The sequence below is a fragment of the Vicia villosa genome, unplaced genomic scaffold (genome assembly GCF_029867415.1).
Source record: "Vicia villosa cultivar HV-30 ecotype Madison, WI unplaced genomic scaffold, Vvil1.0 ctg.001190F_1_1, whole genome shotgun sequence".
NCBI classification, from domain to species: Eukaryota; Viridiplantae; Streptophyta; class Magnoliopsida; order Fabales; family Fabaceae; genus Vicia; species Vicia villosa.
Genome location: NW_026705527.1, coordinates 459,746 through 484,240, shown reverse-complemented (window position 1 = coordinate 484,240; position 24,495 = coordinate 459,746). Strand labels below are relative to the sequence as shown.

Below are 24,495 nucleotides of genomic sequence, written 5' to 3'. Positions count from 1 at the left end.
CCAGCAGTGTGAAGGAAAACTGTGGTAATATGTATAATATATCACAACACTTATTTTTGTCAACTATGGTGAAAAATGTTTCTCTAAAATTAAAATATAACATGTTTTAGTTTTTTTCCTTCCTTCATACCACAAGTGTCCCAACGATAGAATAGAAGAGAGTGATAGCACAGACCATGCAAACTCTATCATTTCAGGATCGAATCAAGGAGGGGAAAAGATGCAACTTCAAGAAGCGTACACGAAAAATCATTTCTTGGCATTTTCCTCTTCTTCACAATTATGATACGTTATCTATTTCATCACCATTCATGTTGATTTTTAGGTTTTTGCTATTTGTTGAGATGGTTAAGGTTTTTGTTGTTGTTGTTGTTGTTTAATATTTTATGTTATTGTGATTGAGTGAGATTGAGATTGTTTTTGTGTTTTTGAGAATGTTATATATATATATATATATATATATATATATATATATATATATATATATATATATATATATATATATATATATATATATATATATTGTTGTTTTCGTTGATTCATTCTTATTGTGTTGTAATATTGAGATTGTTAACGTGTTGTTGACAATGTTGTTGTATTATGTATATATTGTTTTTCCATATTGTTGAAAAGTGATTTAGTAAGTTGTTGTATTTAGAATGTTGTTGTTGTTGTGTTATTGCATTGTTAAATGATTTTACAAGCTTTTGATATATATTTCAGAATATATTACAAATCATAGTTAGATAAAATCACATCGTAATGCCTGACTGAATTAACATTTGCTAGAACTAGAGTTAAGACGGAAATGCACTTTGATAAAGCTTGAAGTTGTGCTTACATGTCTTCCTTTACCTGACATACACAATCATAAGATAAATACCTAAGTAGCATTGAATTAGATAAAGATAACTAGATAAAAATAACTAAATAACACAAATTAAAATAACAACAATAAAATATGAAACATAAAATTAAAATAGAAAATAAAAATAGAATTCTAAGTATTAGCAAGAAGCAACTAAAAAATAGAAACAAAAACAAACTAAAACAAAAAATAAAGAAAAAAAAAATAGCAACAAAGAAAATTCAAAATTAAATCTAGAAATTTAAAAAATAAAAAGCGTCACACAAATATTGTCTTGTTGAAATTATCAACAATCTCCGACAATGACGCTAAAAACTTGATGATGACTTTATTAGCAAGTGTTTTGATTTGGTCGAAGTAATAAAATAATTTGTCTTCACAGGGATTGTAAATTTAAACAAGGTAATACTAATGCGAATTAAAATAAACAACATGGGGATTTTTAATTATGATTGGTACAAAAACAAGTACGGGGGAATTTTCAGAGATAAGTTCGATAAAGAAAAACAATTAGATCTTTTAATCGAATCCCCTAATTATACCTATTGAGGAATGTGTATTAGATAAATAATAATTATGCGATAATTATATGGCGAATTAACATAACCCACTACACTCAATTTCTTGGTGTGGAGCTCACTAATTTAAATGATAATTCTCTAATTCCTTAGATCATTTCAAAGTTAAACTAGGCGTTTCAAAGTTTGTTAATCCTAAAGCTACAACTTATAATTAACTATTCTTATTTAATTACTAAGTGGGATAATTACCCTAATTCAGATCGGTATACTTACGTTCAATAATTTCTACTCATCTAAAATTACTTCGTGCGCTCGTGGATATAAAAGAGCAGTAAACACAAGAACAATTGAATGATAATTATATTATATGCGTATTCAAATAATATAAAATATCCATATTCGTCTCTTTTGAATTGATGATGATTGTTGATGTTTGGTGAATAAAATTATGTTTTTCTTTATGGAGTTCATGTATATTCCTCATTGATGAGTTTCAAAGGTTTTATGGATGAATGTGTAGGTTCTTCAGTTTAATTTTTAAATTGATGAATAGATGATGAAATTAGGATAACAATTTGATTCACTGTGCAGAGAGCTTTCAAGAACTTAAGAAGATGTTAACGTCGACTCTAGTGTTGATTCTGCCGAGTCCAACCAAACCTTTTGTTATGTATTATGATGCTACCAAGATGGGTCTGAGTGGTGTATTAATGTAGAATGGACAACTTATGGCCTATGCATCAAGACAAGTTAGGGTTCATGAGAATAATTATCCTATGTATGACTTAGAGTTGGCCGTCGTTGTGTTCGCACTTAAATTGTGGAGACATTATTTGTATGGCTCTAGATTTGAAGTGTTAAGTGATCATAAGAGTTTTAAGTACATGTTTGATTAGAATGAATTAAATATGAGGCAAAGAAGATGGCTTTAGCTATTGAAGGACTATGATTTTGGTTTGAATTACCATCCTGGTAAAGCCAATGTCGTAGCAGATGCCTTGAGTCGAAAGACATTACATATGTTGACCTTGATGGCGCAAGAGATGGATTTGATTAAGGAATTCAGAGATTTAAGTTTGGTTTGTGAAATTACGCCGCATAGTGTGAAGCAAGATATGTTAATGCTTACCTGTGGTACTTTGGAAGAGATTAGAGAAAGTCAGAGGACTGGTTTGAAATTGGTCGATCGTTTGGCTTTAATTAATCAAGGTCAAGATGGTGATTTCAAGATTGATGATAATGGTGTTATAAAATTTCGTGACATGATCTGTATTCCTGATGTTTATGAACTCTAGAAGAGTACTCTTAAATAAGGACACCGAAATGGTCAAAGTATTTATCCCTGAGCTACTAAAATGTATTAAGACTTGAAAAAGATCTTTTGGTTGCCTGGAATGAAAAAAGAAGTTGCTGAATTTATGTATGCTTGTTTGACTTGCCAGAAGACAAATCTTCAGCATCAGAAGTCGTTGGGTTTGATGCGGCCTTTGCCGATTCCTGAGTGGAAATGGGATAACATTTCAATGGATTTTGTGTCAGGGTTTCCAAGGATGGTGAAGAGTTGTGATACTATATGGGTTATTGTAGATAGGTTAACTAAGTTATCTAATTTCTTCCCAAATCGACTTAACTATCCGTTGGAGAAGTTAGCATAGCTGTATATTGAGAGGATTGTTAGTTTACATGGGATTCCATCCAATATTGTATCTGATAGAGATATGAGATTTACGCCGAGGTTCTGGGTGAGTTTGCAGACTACTTTAGGGACTAAGCTGAAGTTGAGTTTATTGATCATCCACAGACGCACAGTCAAACAGAGAGGACTATCCAATCCTTACAAGACTTATTGAGAGCTTTTCATTAGAACAAGGAGGTGCTTGGGATAGTTTTATACCGTTGATTAATTTTACCTTAAATAATTGTTTCCATGCAAGTATTGGGATGACACCGTTTGAAGCATTGTATGGTAGAAGGTGTAGGACGCCTTTGTGTTGGTATGAGTCAGGTGAGGGTGATGTCATTGGACCTTAGATTGTCCAACAGACCACACAGAAGATCAAAGTGATTCAGGAGAAGATGAGAGCTTCTCAGAGTCGCCAAAAGACTTAGTGTGATAAATAGAGAAAAACATTTGAGTTAAAAGACGGAAATCACATGTTCTTGAGGGGTACTCTGCTAACTGGTGTTGGTCGAGCTTTGAAGTCTTGAAATCTTACTCTACGCTTCCTCGATCCTTACCATATTTTGCAGAGGATAGGAGAAGTGGCCTATTAGATTACTTTTCCACCTTCACTTGCTAATCCTCATGATGTGTTTCATGTGTCTCAGTTGAGGAGGTACATTCTGGATCCGTATCATGTGATCCATGTGGATGATATACAAGTAAGAGATAACTCGATTATTGAGGCACTACCCATGCAGATAAAGGATTAGGAAGTGAAGCAGTTGCGAGTTAAAGAGATTACCTTGGTGAATGTAGCTTAGGGAGGACCAGCTGGTGGAAATGTAACATGGGAGCTTGAAAGCCAAATGAGGGATTTGTATCTGAATATGTTAACTTGAGGTAATTTTTTAGCGCGAAAATTCTTTATGTGGGAGAGAGTTGTAACATCATAATTTAGATTATATCTTTTATTTAGAATTTTTAAGAATTATGTGTGATTTATTTGATTAAATTAAATTATTTTGGATGGTTGAGGTGTATGACCACGAGGTAATGGGGTGCAGAGAGTAATTAGAGATGAGTGGAGTAATTTAAAAATGACTAGAATTAATTAATAAATATAATAATAATAATTTTAGTGATTTATTTAATTAAAATAGAAGAATAGAGAAACAAGGGGTAAAATTGGCATTTGGGAGAAGAATGATGACAGAATACAAAGTTAGAGGAGTAAGTGAGGGTAGAATGGGGAAAGCCCAATTGGGGAGTTGTATTTTTTATAAATAGGAAAGTTAGGGATTAGAGGAGATTTTCTGTCGGTTCGTGAAAAGTTGGAAGAGAAGAAAGAAAGGTTAGGTCAAGAGGAAGGGGAAGAAGGGCTTAGGAGAAATCAAGGATTCATTCATCTTTGCTCGAATAATCAGGTAAGGGTTGAAATTAAGTTCAATAATAGGGGTATGGATTGATGGGTAGAATAAAATTTAAGTTTCTTTTGAATTGATAATGATTGTTAATGTTTGATGAATAAAATTTTGTTTTTCTATATGGTGTTCATGTATATTCCCCATTGATGAGTTTCAAAGGTTTTAGGGATGAATACAATATATGTAGGTTCTTGAGTATAATTGTTGAATTGATAATAATTTATGAATACATTATGAAATCAGGATAGCAATTTGATTAACTGTGTTAGGAACTTAAAGTAAGTTATTTAGAAGTTAGGGGGTGTTTGGAAGGAATAAGAATTGGAACTATATTGATACGCATAGTAAAAGATGAATTTTTGGAAAAATGAGCAAGAACAGTCGATTGTCACAGCATACCAATCAATTGGCTTATGGACAAAATAACATAATAATCGATTGTTTTGCATCATCAATCTTTTATTCAGTCGGGTATTTTGATCGTAACTTTTAAGCTGTAGATCCAAACGAAATTCCGTTTGAAGCGTTAGAAATCTTATGAGATTTCCTATCTAGTGATAGTATACCTAGTTGTTGAATGTGTTTATGAGTTGATTGGAATTATCTGTTTGGTTAATGAATCATTGTATTGTGTGTTAATTATGTGTGATAATGATATAACTATGTTGATACTGTCATGAAGATATTATTAATGATGATGCTTGTTAGAATATATACACGACATGTTAGGGTGATAATGTTAATGATAATGTTATATAAATGTTGTTACGATGATACTTTAAATTAAAAGTGAGCGTGCATGATATGTTATGAATTATTATGTTGAAACCCGTGTTACGGAGCCTGGTGTGTTATTATGACGTATGAGACACCCTTGTGGTGGTATTTACGATTAAATAATGCAAAAATTTATGTGTGGGAATTAGGGTGTTACACATATGATCCAACAGACTACAATTAGGTTCATCTCTAAAGACTTAATCTAAAATAGTTTAGCTATTCATAGTGGAATTAACAATTATCACGAGTTGATAAGAAGAATTCACGAAAAGTAACGGAAAATAAGTTCTCAAATGACTCTAATGCTCTCCAAAATTGCTCACAAAAGCTCGTGGTCGTCACTTTCTCACTCAGAATTCGTATCTCCCGATAAAATGGCAACATTCCCTTTAAAAAGCTGCACACGCGTGTCAGGAAACCGCGCCACCGCGACTGCGTTAGCAAGCATCACAACCGCGTGTCCCAACTTTCTTCACCTTTGGTTATTTTTTCTCACTTCTTTGTCCCAACTTTCTTCACCTTTGACTTGGCTTTTGCTCATAATTCTACTGATTTAGTCGAAATTCCTCGCAAATATCACGTAATGATAGGGTATCATCAATGAGGAATGAACTCTTACGTCACACACATGCATAAAAAGTCCAATTTATCTACTTCAAAGTTCAAGCTATCTTTTTTATTTAAAATTCTAAATTTTACTCAAGAACTACTCTCTTATCATTTTTACACATTTTGAGAAAGAATGAAAAATAATTGAAACGTAGTTTATGCACCATTCGCTTTTTGAAAACTACCTCTAATTCAATGGTTTTTCTTATTTAAAAAGATTAGGGGTAGATTTTTTGTTTGTTTTATCGGTTTTGGTTGATTAACAATTTTTAGAAGTATTCAAAGCGGAACTTAATCCAATTTTCCACCCAACTTATTGAACCATCCAATCCAATTTTAAAACATGTTTTTCATTAATCAATTAACTAAATTTTAATTAATTATATTATTTTCTATATAAAAATAAGAATATTAAAATATGCTACTTATAACTTAATATTAAAATCATACACGAAATAATTTTGTATCATTAAAGAATAATTTAAAATAAGTGTTTTTTAATATCTTTGAAATAAAAATGAGAACAATTATGATACACAAGTAATAATTTGTGTACACTTCATTATTTTTAGTTATTTTTGTTCTAGTATAGAACTCATACTCTATTGTTGATGGATGCTTTGTGAGTGATGACTTAATTACTTGGTTGATCACATATTTGTCGTCGCCTAGACAGGGAAGATTTGCAAAGTATATGCAAACACTATGACATTTAAGTTAGTGCTACTCATGAGGTTTTTAAGGGTAAGAGATTTTGTACATTAAGTGTTGGTAGTGTTAAACTTATATAGTCTTGAAGTTGGGATATTAGGTTTAGTTCAACCAAAAATATATAGTCTTGAAGTTGGGATATTAGGTTTAGTTCAACCAAAAGTCCAAACTAGAACAGTAGTCCATAAAGTCTTTAGGTGATAGAATCAGGTGATTGCAAGGTGAGTCAAGTGATGATTTGAATGTGACATTTATAGATTTATGGATCCATTGATAGGAAAATTGTTGATTAAATATAATATGTTTGACTTTAATGTGTTTTGCATACGTGCTGGCGTCCCAAATGATGTATGTTAAATTTATTTCTCAATTGAAAATATTCTCTTTACACAACTCGTGTAAATCGATTTTCATTCAATTGAGATATTGATTGAATTGGTATTCTTTCATCTATCATCTATTTTGTGTTCAGCCGGTTCCGTCCAAAATGCATATACATTTTGTACGTAAAATTTCCATACGCGAAAATATTTTCAAACTCTAATTTCAAAAATAATTTTTTAAATAGGCCTAATTTTGGGTAGGTCTATCCAGCCGTCTCTTCTAGACCATTCAAATTCATATTCTCCCCCTAACATCTTTTTGATGGATTCTTATGAGAGGTCATGAGTCAGGGATTGATTGGTTTTCTCTTGTAGTGCAAAACCTTTGGTTGCCAAAACAAATTGATAATGAGCACAAACATGAACGACAATACCTTTACTCACTCTATACGAAGAAATTCTGCAACGAGTGAAACAGTTGGAATGTTGAAAATAGTAGCCAAATTTATATTTTATCAATTTAATTACTTAAATATAATATTTATTTCAATCCAACACTTACATGACTCTGTTTGGTAAAATTAGCGGTTGAGTGATAAGTTAGCTTATAATTTATGATTGATGGTTGATGGTTGATAGCATATAACTTATAGTTGATGACTAATGGATGATAAGTTAATTAAAGTGTTTGATAAAATTACGGTTTAACTAGTTGATCAATGTAAAATGATCTAAAAAGACATTTCTTAATTAATAATTAAATGCACATTTAAAATATTAAAATTTATAAAACATTAATAAAAAATATAAGTTATAAGATAAAATGCTAGTTAAAATAGCATTTAGAAAATAAACTATAAACTAATAAAATAAGTTTATAAAATAAATTATAAATTTATAATAAAAAAATTGTTATTAAACCGTTTTTTTTATTATTATAAGAGCTTATAAACTATAAGGTATTATCTCAAAATATGACTCGCTAAACAAAGCCTCCTACTAAGTATAAAACCTGTAGGAAAGGTTAGATATTCTTCCAATTTGTTATGAAACCCTAACAGTCTTTCCCTTATATAAAAAAGGGCAAAAAAGAAATTGGTTCCTCCACCGTACTCGAACATTCCAAAACACTTCTGGTTTCGACCAACTCGAATCCTCCTGCAATAGATCAGAAAATCATTTTTCTGATCATTCTCTTCTTCTCGCTCTTTCTACTTTTTCTTATCTCGTCACGTTATTCATATTTTCAGAGTAAGCGTCACCACTCACACAAGGTAACAACTCGAATTCTCAATACCTTTAACTTGTTTATGCATATCTAGACAAATTTCTCTGTTGTTTAACTTCTCTTGTTACGGTCAAAATTCTATTTTTTACCCTTCCGATTAACCCCAGAAATATGTTATGGTTCTTATATGGAGACATATAAACTTGTGAAATTGTAATGAATTAGGTCAAAGTTAATATTTGCTGATGAATTTGATAGTTTTTTTTATTTTATTTCGAAGCATAGAGATTAATATGCTCTGAATTAGTTTTTGCGATGAATATCTTTACTGATGAATTTGATAGTTTTTGCGATGAATATGTTTACTGATGAATTTGATAGTTTTTGCTTTGATTCATGGTGATGAATATGCACTGAATTGGAATAAAAATTAACTTTTTTTTTTATGAATTTGAAAGTTTTTGGCTTGATGCATAGAGATAAATTGTGTACTGATTTTGGGGGCAAAATTATCATTTTCTAATGAATTTGATAGTTTTTGGCTTGATGTATAGGATTGATAGTTTGTGTTTTGTGTGTTATCAATAGCTCGCCGCGGAAAATAGTGTTTTGTTCAAGTTCTGTTAGGCTTTGTTGTTTTAAGGTTGTTGTTTCATAACATTTTGTGCTAAATAGTTAGTACAGAACAATATTGATTTGTTCATATTCTGCTTATGTTGTTGCTATTTGACAATACTTGTTTTATTATTTCCACTTTGTTCACGTGTTATGGTTACCATGTGTGTGCATATTGTTGTTTTGTTTTGGTCCCATGTGAAGTGTAGGGATTGATATTTGTTGATTTTACCTGGAACAGAATGGATCATCAAGGTCATGGCCAAAACCCTGCTATGGGAGTTGTTGGTAGTGGACAAATGGCTCCATATGGTTCTAATCCATATCAGCCCAACCATATAACTGGGTCACCTGGGATGGTTGTTCCCTCTGTTGGGAATATTCAGCCTGGTGTTCAACCAGACGGAACTCAGATGGGACAGCATCAACTTGCTTATCAGCATATTCATCAGCAACAACAGCAGCAGCAACAGCAACAACTCCAGACCTTTTGGGGAACTCAATATCAAGAAATCGAGAAGGTTACTGATTTCAAAAACCACAGCCTTCCCTTGGCTAGGATCAAGAAGATTATGAAGGCTGATGAGGATGTGAAGATGATATCAGCTGAGGCGCCGGTTGTATTTGCAAGGGCGTGCGAAATGTTCATACTAGAGTTAACCTTGCGTTCTTGGACTCACACTGAAGAGAACAAAAGGCGAACACTTCAAAAAAATGATATTGCCGCAGCCATCACCGGAACTGATATCTTTGATTTCTTGGTTGATATTGTGCCGCGGGAGGACTTGAAAGATGAAGTGCTTGCATCAATACCAAGAGGGCCAATGCCTGTTGGAGGGCCTGCTGATGGAATTCCTTATGGCTATATGCCACCACATCACGCACAGCAAGCTGGAAATCCTGGTCTCATGATGCATAATCCGAACATGTATGCTCCACAGTCTCATCCATACATGGCACCTCAAATGTGGCCTCAACCACCCGAGCAACCACCGTCGCCTTCAGATCATTAGCTACTTATTATGGAAGTGTCATGCTTATTAAGGTGAACCTTGGTGCAATAAAATAGTTCTGTAAGGGTTGAAAGTTGAAGTTTTTTTTAGTACTGACCATTTCAATACATCATAGTAAAATTTAATTCTGCATCTTTAAAATTTCAGTCATTTTTCTTAATGGAATTGAATGTTATTGTATTTGAAATATACAGATGAATAACCAATTATGGTTTATGATTCATCAGTTATTAGAACAAGATGTATCGGAATACAGGTGTCGGTCTTATCCTCTATTTTGATTTTGCAGTAGTGATCTTGCATTATTAGAAGATATATAATAATTTTGTATGTTGATTTTGCAGTAGTGATCTTGCATTATTAGAAGATATATAATAATTTTGTATGTTGTGTGGAAGCATGTGCTGTTACTAGGCGTGTCTATTATGGTTAAGAAAAGAGAAAACGCACTGAACATTAGGAAGTTGATGTCATAATTGAGTGTTTAAATATTTCATTTCCTCTTTTGTGTCCTCTTGTGTGGCGATGTGGATTGAATATGGAACTGCTTTGTTTCCTCATTGAGATGGGTTATGACAACAAAGCAGTAAAGTGGAGAGACCAATTAGTACTTCTATATAATCTTTTCCTAGATCGATTGTGTTTTCCATTTAAGTACTTAAATATTTACAAAATTTCACCACTTTCTATTCAGATTATTACCAGTTAGTCAATACTAATCTACGATATTTATGCTGAAGTCTTTTTGTTTTTTTTATTTGGCCACCTATAATGTTTTTGTGGCCTTTTTTTCTACTGGTACCTATCATCAGTTATGTACTCAAGAGTGTCAAGTTGAATGGCTGGGATTCGTCTTGTTGAAAGTCAATATATTATGTTCTCTTGTTTTTAATGAGTAATTACATAAACGAATTTCGGAAAATAGAGGGAGAATTTGGGATAAAAGATATTATATTTTTTAACCTAAGTTTGGTTGCTAAGTGGAGATGATATCTATTGGATAGAAGGAGATTTGTATGCAAAATAGGATCAACATATTGTTCAGCTTTTCATTTGAAACAATTTAGTGGCCATTGGCCAATCTCCTCCATCTTTTTGGTTGAAGAATATATATGATTTGGGTTATACTCCCATGAAAAGAGTCTATCTTAGGTGAACTGCAAGACCTATTATTTCAGTCTCTATCTTATGTAGAAAACAATGGTGTTGGTCGGGCGATTCCCTGTCTAAATCTTTTCTTCCTCCTTAGGATGTACATCATGGGCCAATAGAATGCTCCTTCTAAGGTCATATCATTTTCTTGACAGCTGCTACTATGCAAGAAAGAATGTAATTATTGATAGTATTGGTACCACATGTGCTCTCTGCTCCGAAATTGAAGATAGTGATTTATACTTTGTTATCAAATTATGAAAATTTAGTTAAGGATCGACCAATAGTTCTCAACAACAATTATCTCTTTTTGACTGTGTACAATTATCTCTTTTTGACTGTGTTGAAGATGAAACTTTGTTACTCTCTCTGTCTCATAATAGATGTCTTCTTTGAGTAGTGCGCGATTTTTAAGAAAATGATTGGATGAGTTGGTTTTAGTAAAAAAGTTAATGTCATTTACTAGAATACCCTTATTAATAGTAGTTAAATAACGTGAAAGTTAATAAATAGGGGTATAATAGTGGAAAAATAATAATGATTGATGCATTGGAATTGTAAATAAACAATTAATTTGAGACAAGGAAAAAAAATGCAAATGAGACACTTATTATGAGACGGATGAAGTATTTACCTATGGATTCCACAGCTATTTTAAAAAAGTGTTATGTAGGGACTTCAAAAATTGAATTGCTCGTCTAAAAAAATGCACAAATAAAGTAATGTAAAGAAGACATAGTATAAAAAATAATTTGATGATTAATTAGATGTTTTAAATAGTTACTTCGTAATAAGTTATGGTATTTATAGAGAAAACTATTCTATAAATAGTAGAATAGTTGTTTGTACAAAATATTGTTTGATTAGACTATTTAAGCGAATAATGTGAATATTTTCTCTATTTTGGTATATGTGACGTCCTACTTGAAATTTTGGTCTACCGATGATAGGATGTCAGATAAAGTGTTAGAATAATGTGCATGACAATACAATTTTGTAACAGAGAAAATAAATGCGTAAAATAAATAACACAAGTAATTGTTAACCAAGTTCGGTGCAAAGTCACCTACGTCGGAGAGTATCTTTCGAATGAAAAGAAATTCACTATTGTAAATAGTATACGAAAGTCACATCTAAACTCTTTCAATTCAGTGCCCTTTTTTTTAATATTACCATGAACTTCGATCCAAGCTCCCCTAAATCTGAGACCCCACTCACTTTCACCCAAACACTCTCCCAACCATTTGTACAATAACAAACGTGTATAAAGTGATGAAACACAATTACAACACAAATACTTTATTCTCCTAACTTAACAAAGATAATCCAAGAATAAATTATTACAACCCAAAACATAAAAACTCAATAACATCAAAATATGTCAAGCTTCACAAGGTAAGTTATGAGTCTTCACATTGTAAAATGTCTCCTTAAATTGAAACAATTGTTTAAGATAAAGCCCATTAGGGTTTTTCGCGTGAGCGTAGTTGGATTCCAAAATGCACACAAAATATCAATCTTCATAATGGTGATTGTGAATCTTGATTGAAACAAATCTAACTAAATGTGAATCTGATATGAATAAGAATTTCAATCTCGCTAAAAAAGAATTCAAAATAAAATCTTAACCAAAAGAGAATATGCTTCGAAACAGATATTTTTGAACATAAAAGGAAACTAATCCTAAAAGCGCGAAACATATTAAGACTCATAACATGTATGGTTGTATACATCAGATCACAGTGAAGCAAGAAAGGAACATGCAATGCTAATTACTGATTACAAAAGATATGAAAATAACTTACATAACAACAAAAGGATACAAATGGAACATGCTTACACCCTGTATTTGCCTTAAAGGGATAAAAAGAGGAGACTGTCAGACCCTTAAGGGCATACAAAATGTGGAACTAAATACTCGACCCATCAATGGACAATAAGCATCACAAAAAATCATGAAATCCAACCTACACAGGGGAAACATAACAAAACATATTATCTTGCCTTGCATATGGTATACATCAACAAATCATCAAGAAAACAAAACAAAAATTCTTTAGAAACAAACAAAAAATCACTGGGAGGAGTCAACAATGTCACCACTAGGGCCAGTCTCGTATTCAAAATCCTCTTCACCATCACTACTTGCTAGGAATTCCCCCACACCTAATGTTCTAACATGTTTCTCAACATCTTACACTACAGTTAAAGAAGAAGAAGAGGCACCACCAGCCTTTGATTCAATATTTGAATAAGTCCTTCAACCCCACCCTTCTTGGTAGTGGAGGTAGCAATTATTTCTTGTAAGACACTAGATTCCTGCATAAGAACTCTAAGAAGATGACTTCTAACCGGACAAGACATGGGTGAGACAATAATAACGTTTTACCAGCATCCAGATCAAACTCATACAAATATGAAATATTAGAAAGCACATGTATATGACACGATTCCTGACAAACAATTTCTAACTAAAATTCAACAGGCTATGAGGAACACCAATTTCATATTCAGTAGGCATAACATTAAATCTTTTATTAATAAAAATACCAAAGATCAATGAAGGAAAATCAATTGGAATTTTAATAGTATAGGATTCAACACGCTTTACTATTTGCTCAAACACATAATCCCCAAAATCAAATGCATCCCTAGTTCCTATTTAATATAGAAAACTAGCAAGGCTATGATTAATACCTAATCCATGATTTGAGGGTACCCAGTTAGCAACCCCGATCTTGTACATGATAGAATATTTGACACTTAAGTTTGAGGCATTAAGTAAACCTTTGGATGGCCACTCGTCATGGATGTTTCTAGTTATCTCTTGAGAAATGATATTCAACGAAGGAACACGTTCAACAATAATTATTTTTCCTCTTTCTAGGTATTCATTAGTGATGGTAGGAGAAAAATCAAAGCAATTTCCATGAACTTGGATTTTTCTGTATGCATTAATTTCGACATTATTGAAATCTTTGGGAAGATTTACAATGAACTCTTTTACCAGTCTTGGATAAAAAAGACTAACATTGACCATAGTCTTTAGGAACTGTGCATCATTGAGCAACTCCATTATTTCATAACACTTTTTGACTTCTTTAAATAACTTTCTCTCCCAGGCTATGCATCTTTGGAAGACTTATTTCAATTTTAGAACACTCTCCTCATAATGGAACGAGACATTGTAAAATGGAACATCGGGAACATTTTACAACAACTTCTTTCCACCTACCAATCTCTTACTTCTCTTAGCAGCAGGTACCAAAATGTAATATGAAATCTCTATAACATCCTCTTCGACAACATCATTGATATTTGTCTCATACATTATATGATAATCCACATTCTTGTCCAAAAAAAAAACACAACTTTGGACAAATATCCATAACCAATGTTGTTGTGGTATGGTGAATTGCCAACAAAGTAGAAACAAATTAAACCAGTGGTGCGATCCACCATATGTTGGATAGCAAAAGAAATGATATTTAGTTACCTATTTGTGGGGTGATAACGAAAAATCTTGGAACATGTCAGATTCAACCTTGAGGATGAAGGGATAGACCAAAATTATACTGGGATATAAAGTAACACAATATGTATAATTAGAATATTCATCAACTATGGAGTGTTTTCCCACAAAACTTCTAAGGATAATTTCCTCAAGTGAATTAGCTCCACCTCAGCATGGAGAGCCATTCATTCTAGAAGCAGAAGAAGATAGACAGGAAGATCAACTGTCTCGTATGCTTTAACAGAATGGATCCCAAATGCCTCATAGAGTATTCAGATTATGGAATTTCGAGTAGTTGTTTGCTCAGTTGTTTCTTTGTTGCTTTTGTTATGTTTTTTCTTTTTAATTATTTTATTTGAATTTTAGTTTTTAATTACTACCTCCGTTTCTTTATATAAGAGACAATTCACTTTATAGGTTCATTGAATAATCAATGTATCTGGTATGTATATTGACTATATACATTAATAACTCAATGAATCTAGAAAAGTGAATCGTCTCTTATATAAAGGAACAGAGGTAGTAATAAAGTATTTTTGAGTTTTAAATGATTATGTTTGTTCATACGGTTATTTATCTGCTTGAATATCTGCCATATGTGGTTATCATTCTTTTTTTGTCTTTAGATAATGTCACAGGGGGGAGAAGTATACTCTCAAAGAAAGTAGAGTATACTCTCTATAGTTATCAAGGGGAGTTTAACTACTCCAATCTATCACCTTGGTTTTCTTATTTTGTCCACATCCCTGATAGATGCATTATCATCATCAAAATGGGGTGAGAATATGGATCTATGTTCTTGCAAGTACATTGATTGCAATAATCTGTTTAAGGTTTGAGCTAAAAATATGTCGTCCATCATAAGACAAGTTATTCACTTGCATAGCATTTCCATAATGAGATACTTGTGGCATGCAAATATGCCATGCCTTTGATGGCCTCCCCTAGGGTTAATTGTTGGTAAAAATACTTGGCTGAGAATTCCAAGTAAAGGAATGTACATGTTGTATAAGAATCAACTAAACATAGAAGACCCTAATGTCGTGTTGATTGATGGGCTTTAAGTAGAAGTTCCTACACGACCTTGGTTCTTTTAAATTCCTTGAGTAGTTAACATTACATAATTGTCACGTGAATTGGCTTGATGGACTGAAACTCTTTTCATTGTTTGACTTCGTTGTGAGTATATGTCATACAATGTTAGCAAGTTGTTAAGAGACATGATACACTATGTTATGTATCCCTAAGTCTAACTATTTTCTAATGAAAGACTTTTTTTAGTAATGTTGGTTCCTAAGGTAAAACAACCAACATAAATCTAGAAGTTATGGGAAAAGGCGTGGTTGTTGACATTTCCATAATTTATGAAGGTTCGCCTATCTTTGTTAGTCTGGCTTCTTTGTAGATGGTGATAATTACTTCATACTACTTAGGCTCTTTCCAAAATGAAAGTATATTTGCTAAGTAATGTCATGACCTAATGATTGAAAATTTTCAGTGGTATTGGTCATAGTGTTCCATTGAGTGTGCCAAATTTATTGTCGAACTCTGAAATTTTAGTCAAAAATTGACTTATAGCTCCCAACGATGATTTTTTTTCTTTAAACAATTGGATTTCTTAACTACTCCAAAAACCATTAAATATGAATGTGGAAAGTTGAACTAATAGCCTAAAAAATGCATAAAAATAAAATAAAGTAAAGAATTTAAAACGCATAAAATAATTTGATTGATTAATTGAATGTTTTAAATAATTTACAAGCTATGGTGTTTATAAAGAAAACTATTTCACTGGCCATAGAAGTGTGTGACCTATAGAAAATATTGGCTCATTTGGCTATTTACATTATAGAGCGTTAGTGTTCTTTTTATTTTAGCGTCAACACAATAGTGCGTTAGTGTTCTTTCTATTTTTATTGTCTCGTGTTTCTCGTCGTGTTGCATCAACACGGTTCTTGTATGCACATTTATATCAACTTTTGGTTCTATTAACATGTAATGCACTATAGTCTTTGTAAGCACATTTATACCAACTCTTGGTTCTATTAACACGTAATGCGTTATAGTCCTTGTATGCACATTTATATTAGCTCTTGGTTTTATTAACACATTATAGTCCTTGTATGCACATTTATATAAGCTCTTGGTTTTATTAACACGTAATGCGTTATAAAGTTCAATTATCTAGTCTTATTGTATTTTGACTAAGTCCAAAATCTTAACAATCGTGATAAATTTCAATAGACTTGATAAAAATCCAGTTGACTCTTGTTTTATTGTGCTTATACTCGATTGACCTTGCCTCCACTAAAAATCTTCAGTCAATCTTAAAATCGTCTATGTTAGTTTTAGTTAGTGTGATGTTTGTAGATTTGTAGATGGCTTGAGAGGGAGAATATCCTCTCATTGCTTTTAGTTTTTCTTTCTTATTGGGGATTTCGGATAACATTGATGGAATTAATTCTAATTTGGCTATCTATCATTTAGGCAATTTGGACTAATTTGGCTATCTATCATCTAGGCAATTTGGACTATTATGGCGTCTTAAAAATAATTTTTGGTGAAGACTAAGGCTATGCTTGCGAGTTTGGAGGGGAAGGGGGGGAAGGGTTTTGAAAAATAGGAAGAATTGAGTGAGAAGAATAAAAAGATTTTGGGTAGGAGGGTTTTGGAGGATTTGATTTTATTCATAACACCAAAAACTCCATAAAATGGGAGAACTCAAAAATTGTGTTGAATGAGGGTTTTGGAGGGCTTTCATAAATTTTGCAAATATCGTTTAGGTTGTTAGACTATTTTGAAAATTAAAAATTTTGTAATCATAACGAGTCTTTTATCATTCTAAACAAAATTATTTTTTCAAAAAATGTCAAATATTATTTTTAAAATTTGATTTCGGAAGCCTTCCCCTCCCCTCCAAAACATAGCCTAAGAGTGCGAGGAACCATTGGTTTTGAGTTTAAGTTCCCGTTTACTCTATTTTATATAAAATCTTTCTTTGAGACTTAATAACATAATGAATATTGGAAACACTACTGAACCAACTATCATTTAATCACAATTCCTCTAATTTAACTTAAATGATAAGGTATCTTGGAAACAAAATTAATTCTTGTGAGTTTAAGTTACCAAGAATAATTAATCTTCGCAATTGTGTGCGGAGATATCGTGATAAAATTTACAAGTTCCCCTGGATTATGCTAATCCCAATAAGAGAATATAGAACCACAAAATAATTTTTAACTTAATGCTAAATACACACTCTTTAATCTCAAGATCCATTGCAGTAACCACAATTTCTTTAGCTAGAGGTCAGAATCAAAAGACTCAGCATTTGGATGAAACTAACAGCGAGGAACTCCAAGAAAACCCCACCCTTAAGGAAGACTGGGTTATAACTTTGACCTAAGCTTGATAGAGATAAAAATAAAATGTGAAATTATATTGGCATAGTACATCTCCAACAAACTTTTAAACACTTCAGTATGTATGAAACGTTCTCTCAAAATAACTAACTATATTCAAACATTCTTACATGTCCACAAAATTGATTAGCTAGTCATGTCATGACTATTTCTTGTCTTCTACATGAAGAGAATGTCAAGAGATCATCTAAGGATGTAACAGAATCTCAAAAAAATAAATACCATTAAGATACCAACTATACATGATACTGTTACTCAAAATCACATTTTTCTTGACATTCTGCGTCAGAATAGTTCCAGGCGGAATTAAAATTAAAAGAAGAATCCTAATCGGACAGAACTTAGTCATCACCTAATTTGCCTTTCATAACCACTCCTTCAAGAATCCCGTCCGTGCCAAAATTACCTGAAAATTGATGCGGATCAACAAGACCCGGTAGCTGAAATGAGATGGAGAAATGGCCTGGTGGGCAAAGGTTTTGAGTTTGCATTTCAAACACCTGAGAGTGCATTGTTACCGTCTTCTCTCCTGTTATGGTCACTCCATGTATCAATACTTTGCCATTAGTGTCAACCTCGCAGCTGAATTCCTCTGCAGTCATTAATGGAAATCTCATAGATGAACACAAAAATGAAAGAGACATTCCTAAAATTCAAGTACAGGTAGCATAGAAGATTAAATGAATAGCAATTATGTGAATGAAGATTTAAAAAAGAAACTTACTTTCATCCCTCTTCACGCCAGGGAGAGACATGCGAAATAGGTACGCGTCTTCACACTCCCCAATGTCTACAAGTCCTATGATGGGTCCAACCCGTCCCGTAGCCGCACTTCCAGTCAACGCAAAACCATTCTTAGTAGCAGCCACAATGTCAGACCATTCCTTCTTAGTAGGACGAGAAGGAAGAAACAACACAGCCGGAACATCAACTTTCTCTGAATCATCACCTTCATCTCCAAGAGCCATACCATGATTAAACGGAATACTCCTAATAGGCTTCACGACATGGGCATCTGGCATCCGATACTTGAGCTCGGAAAAATCATCACTTTCATCTACTTTTCGACAACTACTAGTTTTCTTAACCTTACTACGCAAACCATTCCCATCAAAATGGTTATACAACCTAGCAGCATCTATATCCACAAGAAAATCCTCAACACCACTCAATCTCTTAAACCTTTCAACCTCCTCAGGATTAAGATAAACCACTTCCGGATTATCAATAAACACAACACTGTCAATGACTTTATACTGACACTTGTACTTAAATTGCGGGTGTAATTCAAGCGGAAACAAATCAGTAAACAAAGGGTAATCACAATTGGAGGAGGAAGATTCTAGCCCTTTAACGAACCGGCGTAAAAAACTTAACTTTACGGTTAAAGACTTATCAACATTCCTAAGTATGTAATAGTAAATACGCTCTAACTCAGATACCTTGATGAAAGAAGATGTTAACTGATCACGTGTGTAAGAAGGAAGACCTTCAGCAACTCTTTGCAAGATTGATTTTTTCTCAGCATTGATGTGAGGACCAAAGTATGTGCCCATGATGAAGTAAAGGAGGAAACATTGATCATCGTTAGGTTTATCGGTTTTTAGGTTATTGGGTTCTAGTAATGCTAATGTGGTTGGATATTTGTTAGGTTGATGATGTTGATCCATTGTGTTGGATGTTGTCAAGGTGAAAGCATGATTCTGCAAGAGAAATGTTAGGGTTTGTGAAAAATGAATGAAATTTTGGATGTAATAGAAAAATTACATGAAATTGAAGGTTTTTTTTGGTGGGTTTTGAGGGATTATGAAATTGAGCAAAAGTAACAATGTTGAAAAGTGTAAAGAGAGATTGATACTTACAGGGAATGAGGGGCATGCATGCAGTGAGAATGAGAAACTGGAGAAGCTTTGACAGCAAACAGGGGAAGGATGATGACGATGGAAGAGTTGAAACAGGTTTTTGACATTGTTAAGGGTAAAATGGTAATGCATGTTTGGGCTTAGAATTATTGGGCCCATTAGTTATGCTGTTTATTGAGTTATTAATTAAAACAAAATTAATGAAGTTCTTTTTGGGAAGAAAATTAAATAGAAACATCATTATGAAATATTTAATACTAATTAGATTTTTCAAATGAAGGATCGAGGATTAGGCTTAGCAAAGTTTAAGGTTTATATTTATACCTCACTCAAAAATTATTTTTATTTTATAAAAATTAATTACTATGTACTTGACGTCAAGGTAAAAAAATTTACATCATCAATTCATCACCTTCATTTGTTTGTATTTCATATTAAAATAAAAGTTAAATTTCTCTCAACATTCAACGTCTATGATTAACTGACTGTGTAAAATTCTTTTACACTGACAATATATAAATATTAGGAATGATGGTTATATTGGATTAGGGATGACAAAAAAATACGTACTTGCGGATATCTATGGATAAAATTTATCATGGGTATTAAACTTCCACCATAACTAAGAATCACAATATCTTTCTTTTTTTTTAGATATGAAATGTATGGATATTATATTTTGATAAAAATGAAGGAAACTGAATGGGATTAAACTTTGTTATTAAAATAAGAGAGATTTGTATGGATGTTATGTGATAATAACTTCTTGAGTCTTTAAAAGAAGTTGAAAATATTTTTTCAAAAAATAATTTTAGAAAAAAATGTTATCCATGGATAACTGTAAGTATTCGTGGATACCTTAAAACCCGCAGATTATCCGTTTAGCGAATATTCGTACGAATATGGGACAGATATGAATATTATATTTATCCAAAGGGGGGACACGTATATCATACTATCCGTCCCCATGAATATCCATTTACATCCCTATACTGGATAGACCCACCATGAGAATACTAAATAGCTTGTTATGTAAATATCATAAGTTATTCTCATAGTGATATGGGTGTATACCACCCTTCGACCTGAAACCACCATGCACCCTATATATGGAGTCGAGTACTTTATTCTCAATAAAAAAGTATTCGTAACAGGATGATCATAACGATGGTTGATGGATACTCTACAAATTATAATGAGGGACATAAGTGACCTAGATATGATTTGCCCCTCCTACATATACGAGAGTAATATCTATGGGCCCCTTGATAGAGTATGATTGTAAAATGATTGACCGTGCTCAAATAAGTCAATATGAGATATTGTGTTTATTTGTTATTATCAAGTATACTCAAGGATCTTTCTCATGAGATACTTTTAAGCAAATTTCATCTTCTTTGTTGGAAGAAGATTCTTCGAAGGTTATTTTTGAGGTTGACTCTTCTTAATTTTTAAAGGTTTTATTTTCTATTCTTTTCCTAAAGATTCCACTATATGGGGCTTCTTCTTTTAGGTATCCTCCAACAAATGAAGTTCCTTCATTTGATGTTGAATTTTTCTAAGATCGTTCAACTACTGAGTATGTTCTTTTGAAGAAAACCACATGAGTTATTTGATAGGAGTTTGATGAAGTTGTTAAAGATTATTTGAGTTTCGAGCTTATGCCTCCATCTCTAAGTAATTCAACTAATACATTCAACTTTTCTACGATTTCTTCCTTAAATTTTTCCAAAAGCTCATAAGAACTTTCATCGTTTTATTTAAGAATTGGATCAGACTTTTGATTCCAATTCTTAACTCTTAGATATTTGTTAGTGACAAACGTTCCAATATAACTTCTAACCTTTCAAAATTTGGAGAAACATTTATGAATAAAGAATTCATTTTCTTCATCCCGTGTGTTATTTTGCTCTCGTTTGATACTCGGAGAAACTCCATATATCATTTCAAGAGTATCACATGTTTCCTCGGCGGATTTACAATTATAAACTTAAAGGATTTTTTTATCATATAAATACATTAATAGAAAGTTCTTAGTTTTGAAATCAATTTTAAGGTCCAAAGGAAATCAGGCTTGTCCGCTACATCTCCATTTACAAGGTGGGTATGAATAAACAAACTGTTGATTATTTTTTCTCACAATTATAAATCAATACTTTGAATGAAAATTTTAAATCTAGATTTTCATAGTTAAAACCTAACACCATTAAACAAGGAGGTGTGTTCAGGAAATATCTCTTGTTAGAAAAGGTGTTGGAAGTCAACTTTCTCTTGAGACTATTAGTCTTTGAACATAAGTTAGACTATGATGTCACTTGTTAGACATGTGGCTACACTCACAGGGAGGGGCGAACTGTGGGGGTTTGAAAAATGGTAGTTTAAAAACTTATTGTTTTCATTTTCAGAGTTCAAAAACATTTTCGATAAAAATGTTTGAATAATAACAATGAAAAGGTAAAAGAAGTTAAACAAATTGTTGAAATTAAAGAGATTAGGGTAAGAAGATGACACTAAAAATTATATAGGTTTGGTATAAATGAAGTGACCTAATCCTATCCCCAAGACTTGATCTCGAGAGTATCTAGTAATTCTTATAAGTTTTTAGTAGGTTGAGCTTACGAACCCCCTTATATAAGGAAAATGAAGTTTTATGTTAACATTCAACCAAATAAAGAACAATGGAGATAAACGGTTAGTCACCATCCAAATAGAAGCTTTTAGTGATTAGTCCCCAAGCTAAACCAAGTTTTTCTACGGACTTATCAATGCAGAGTTTGTATTGACTATCCTCCAAACTGAACCGGGGTCTTACACGGGCTGACCATGAAGCAAATTGAGAATTTACACCCTACTAATATCAAACAAAATCGGGGTTTTACACATGCAAAACACAAACCAAAATTGAGATTTTATTCTAGGCTGGTCTCGAACCAAGTTTATCTTTTACACAAGGCTAACTCACGAACCAAATCAGAGACTTAATACTAAATCCCCAAAATAAACTGTTAACATGTTTAAATTTGAATCCAAACAAACCCTCTTTTAAGAGAAATTATTCAACCAAAAGAAAAATTCTTCTTGGTGAATTTAAAATGTCATCCTTTTCTAGAATACAAAACCTAACTTAAACACAGTGACTTCCTCTAAGCGCTATGAGGAGTGAAATAGAGATCTCACGTTTCTAGATATGAAAAAGTAAAGGGAGATGCCTCTATTTATAGGATAGAGGTTGGCACAAAAAAGGAAAAGATCCATGGGCTAAATTAATGTCCCAATGGATTGGCTCCTTGTCCCCATCAATTGGATGACTAAAAATAATCGATCATGAATGCCCAATTACTAATATTTTCAAATATAGTCACCGTCTTTCATTAAGACGATGTCACAAATTATTATGGACATTATTTTAACTAACCCAATCGATTGGGTATATGTGCCAATCAATTGGACAATTAAAAAAACTTGCTCAAATTATTTTGTTTGTTCTTAATTCAATGGGAACAACACCAAAATATTTTTAGGTTGTTTTATTTGATAAATATAGGATTTAAAACATGTTTTAGTGTGTGTGTGTCTGATTTATCCATATAACTTTACGAAAATGCCTTTGTATTTTTATAAAACATGATTCACTCAGACGCGACTGAGAGAGCTTTTACACTTTCTCTTTTTCACACTTTGAAACTTCAAGCATTGAAAAATAAACATACTATATAATCACTTGCTTGAGTATTATTTTAGATGAGGTTTGAAGTATCTTCAACTTTAATGCCATTATCTAAGGATAAAGATCTTCAAATAACCCTAGTTCATCTGTTTGATTTGGAAGAAAAGCTTTGAACAAAACTATCTTGTGCATTTTTAACCGCTTGACATTTTTATTGGCTTTGTTCCTGAAGGTTGCATCTTCATCAGTGAGACCAAGTTGTCATCATCGAAAGCTCATTATCAAAAGAAAATCAAGATAGTCATCTTTATCTTTGATCATTTCTCGAATGACCTGCAAAACATGGTTCCATAAGTGCTAGGAAATTTGAAATGCAAGGATATTTATTAAAATAATCCTTTGTTGCTTTCAGAGATGAGTCCCACAGTGCTTCATCTTTTGTTTGATGACCCGTCTGTGAAGACGGTCTTTGTGCACAGTTTTGACGTGGTCGGTGTCATTTATGCAGTAAAATTTGCAAAGGCGTGAACTTTAAGAGCCTTTCTTTCTTCGAATGAGATATCAAACTCGGATATATCGATTGACCATTTTGTCACAAGTCTTGTTAAATTTGGCTTGTTGAGGACCTTCTTTAGAGGTTGGTATGTTTAAACTACTATGATTTGTGCCAAGAAGTAAAGTCGCAGTTTCCTTGAGGTTATTACTAAGGCCAAAGTGATTTTCTCAATTTTTTGGTAGCACAATTTTGGGTTGACTAATGCCTTTGATATAAATATATGGGGCTCTATATACTTTCCAACTCTATGAAAACTGCCTCGTTAGACACAACTAGATAGAGGAATAAAGTCTCTTCGACTTACGGCTTAAACAAGATTAGATGGGTGGAAATGTTGTTTTCAATTATGCGGAGGTCTGCTCATATTCTGATGTCCAATAAAATTGTACTTTTTGCCTCAGTAACCTATAAAACAGAAGTGCATGTTGGGTTGATTTTAAAATGAATATGCTAGGAGTATTGAGCATTCTGTTCAATTTCATTATCTTCTTCTTTGTGGTTGAAGTCTCCATCTTGATGATCGCGCCACATTTGTCAAGGTTGTCTTTGGTACCTTTTTCTGTC

General features: G+C 32.6%; 2 protein-coding genes across 3 annotated transcripts; one reads left to right on the top strand and one right to left on the bottom strand.

The window, feature by feature from the left end:
• Window positions 1-7,927: 7,927 nt before the first annotated feature.
• LOC131633916 (nuclear transcription factor Y subunit C-3-like) lies at window positions 7,928-10,256 on the top strand. Its single transcript, XM_058904587.1, has 2 exons — window positions 7,928-8,173; window positions 8,984-10,256. Exon 2 carries the CDS (start codon window positions 8,985-8,987, stop codon window positions 9,753-9,755), a length of 771 nt encoding a protein of 256 aa, XP_058760570.1. The 5' UTR covers window positions 7,928-8,173; window position 8,984; the 3' UTR covers window positions 9,756-10,256.
• A 7,574-nt stretch (window positions 10,257-17,830) lies between these two features.
• LOC131633919 (increased DNA methylation 2-like) lies at window positions 17,831-19,780 on the bottom strand. Of its 2 annotated transcripts, XM_058904592.1 has the most exons (4): window positions 19,709-19,780; window positions 18,571-19,549; window positions 18,347-18,438; window positions 17,831-18,252 (listed from the first exon to the last, which is right to left on the bottom strand). In XM_058904592.1, exons 2-4 carry the CDS (start codon window positions 19,514-19,516, stop codon window positions 18,211-18,213), a joined length of 1,080 nt encoding a protein of 359 aa, XP_058760575.1. In that variant the 5' UTR covers window positions 19,517-19,549; window positions 19,709-19,780; the 3' UTR covers window positions 17,831-18,210. The 2 variants fall into 2 exon arrangements, with proteins under 2 accessions (XP_058760575.1, XP_058760574.1); XM_058904591.1 differs by having other exon boundaries at window positions 17,835-18,438.
• Window positions 19,781-24,495: the final 4,715 nt, after the last annotated feature.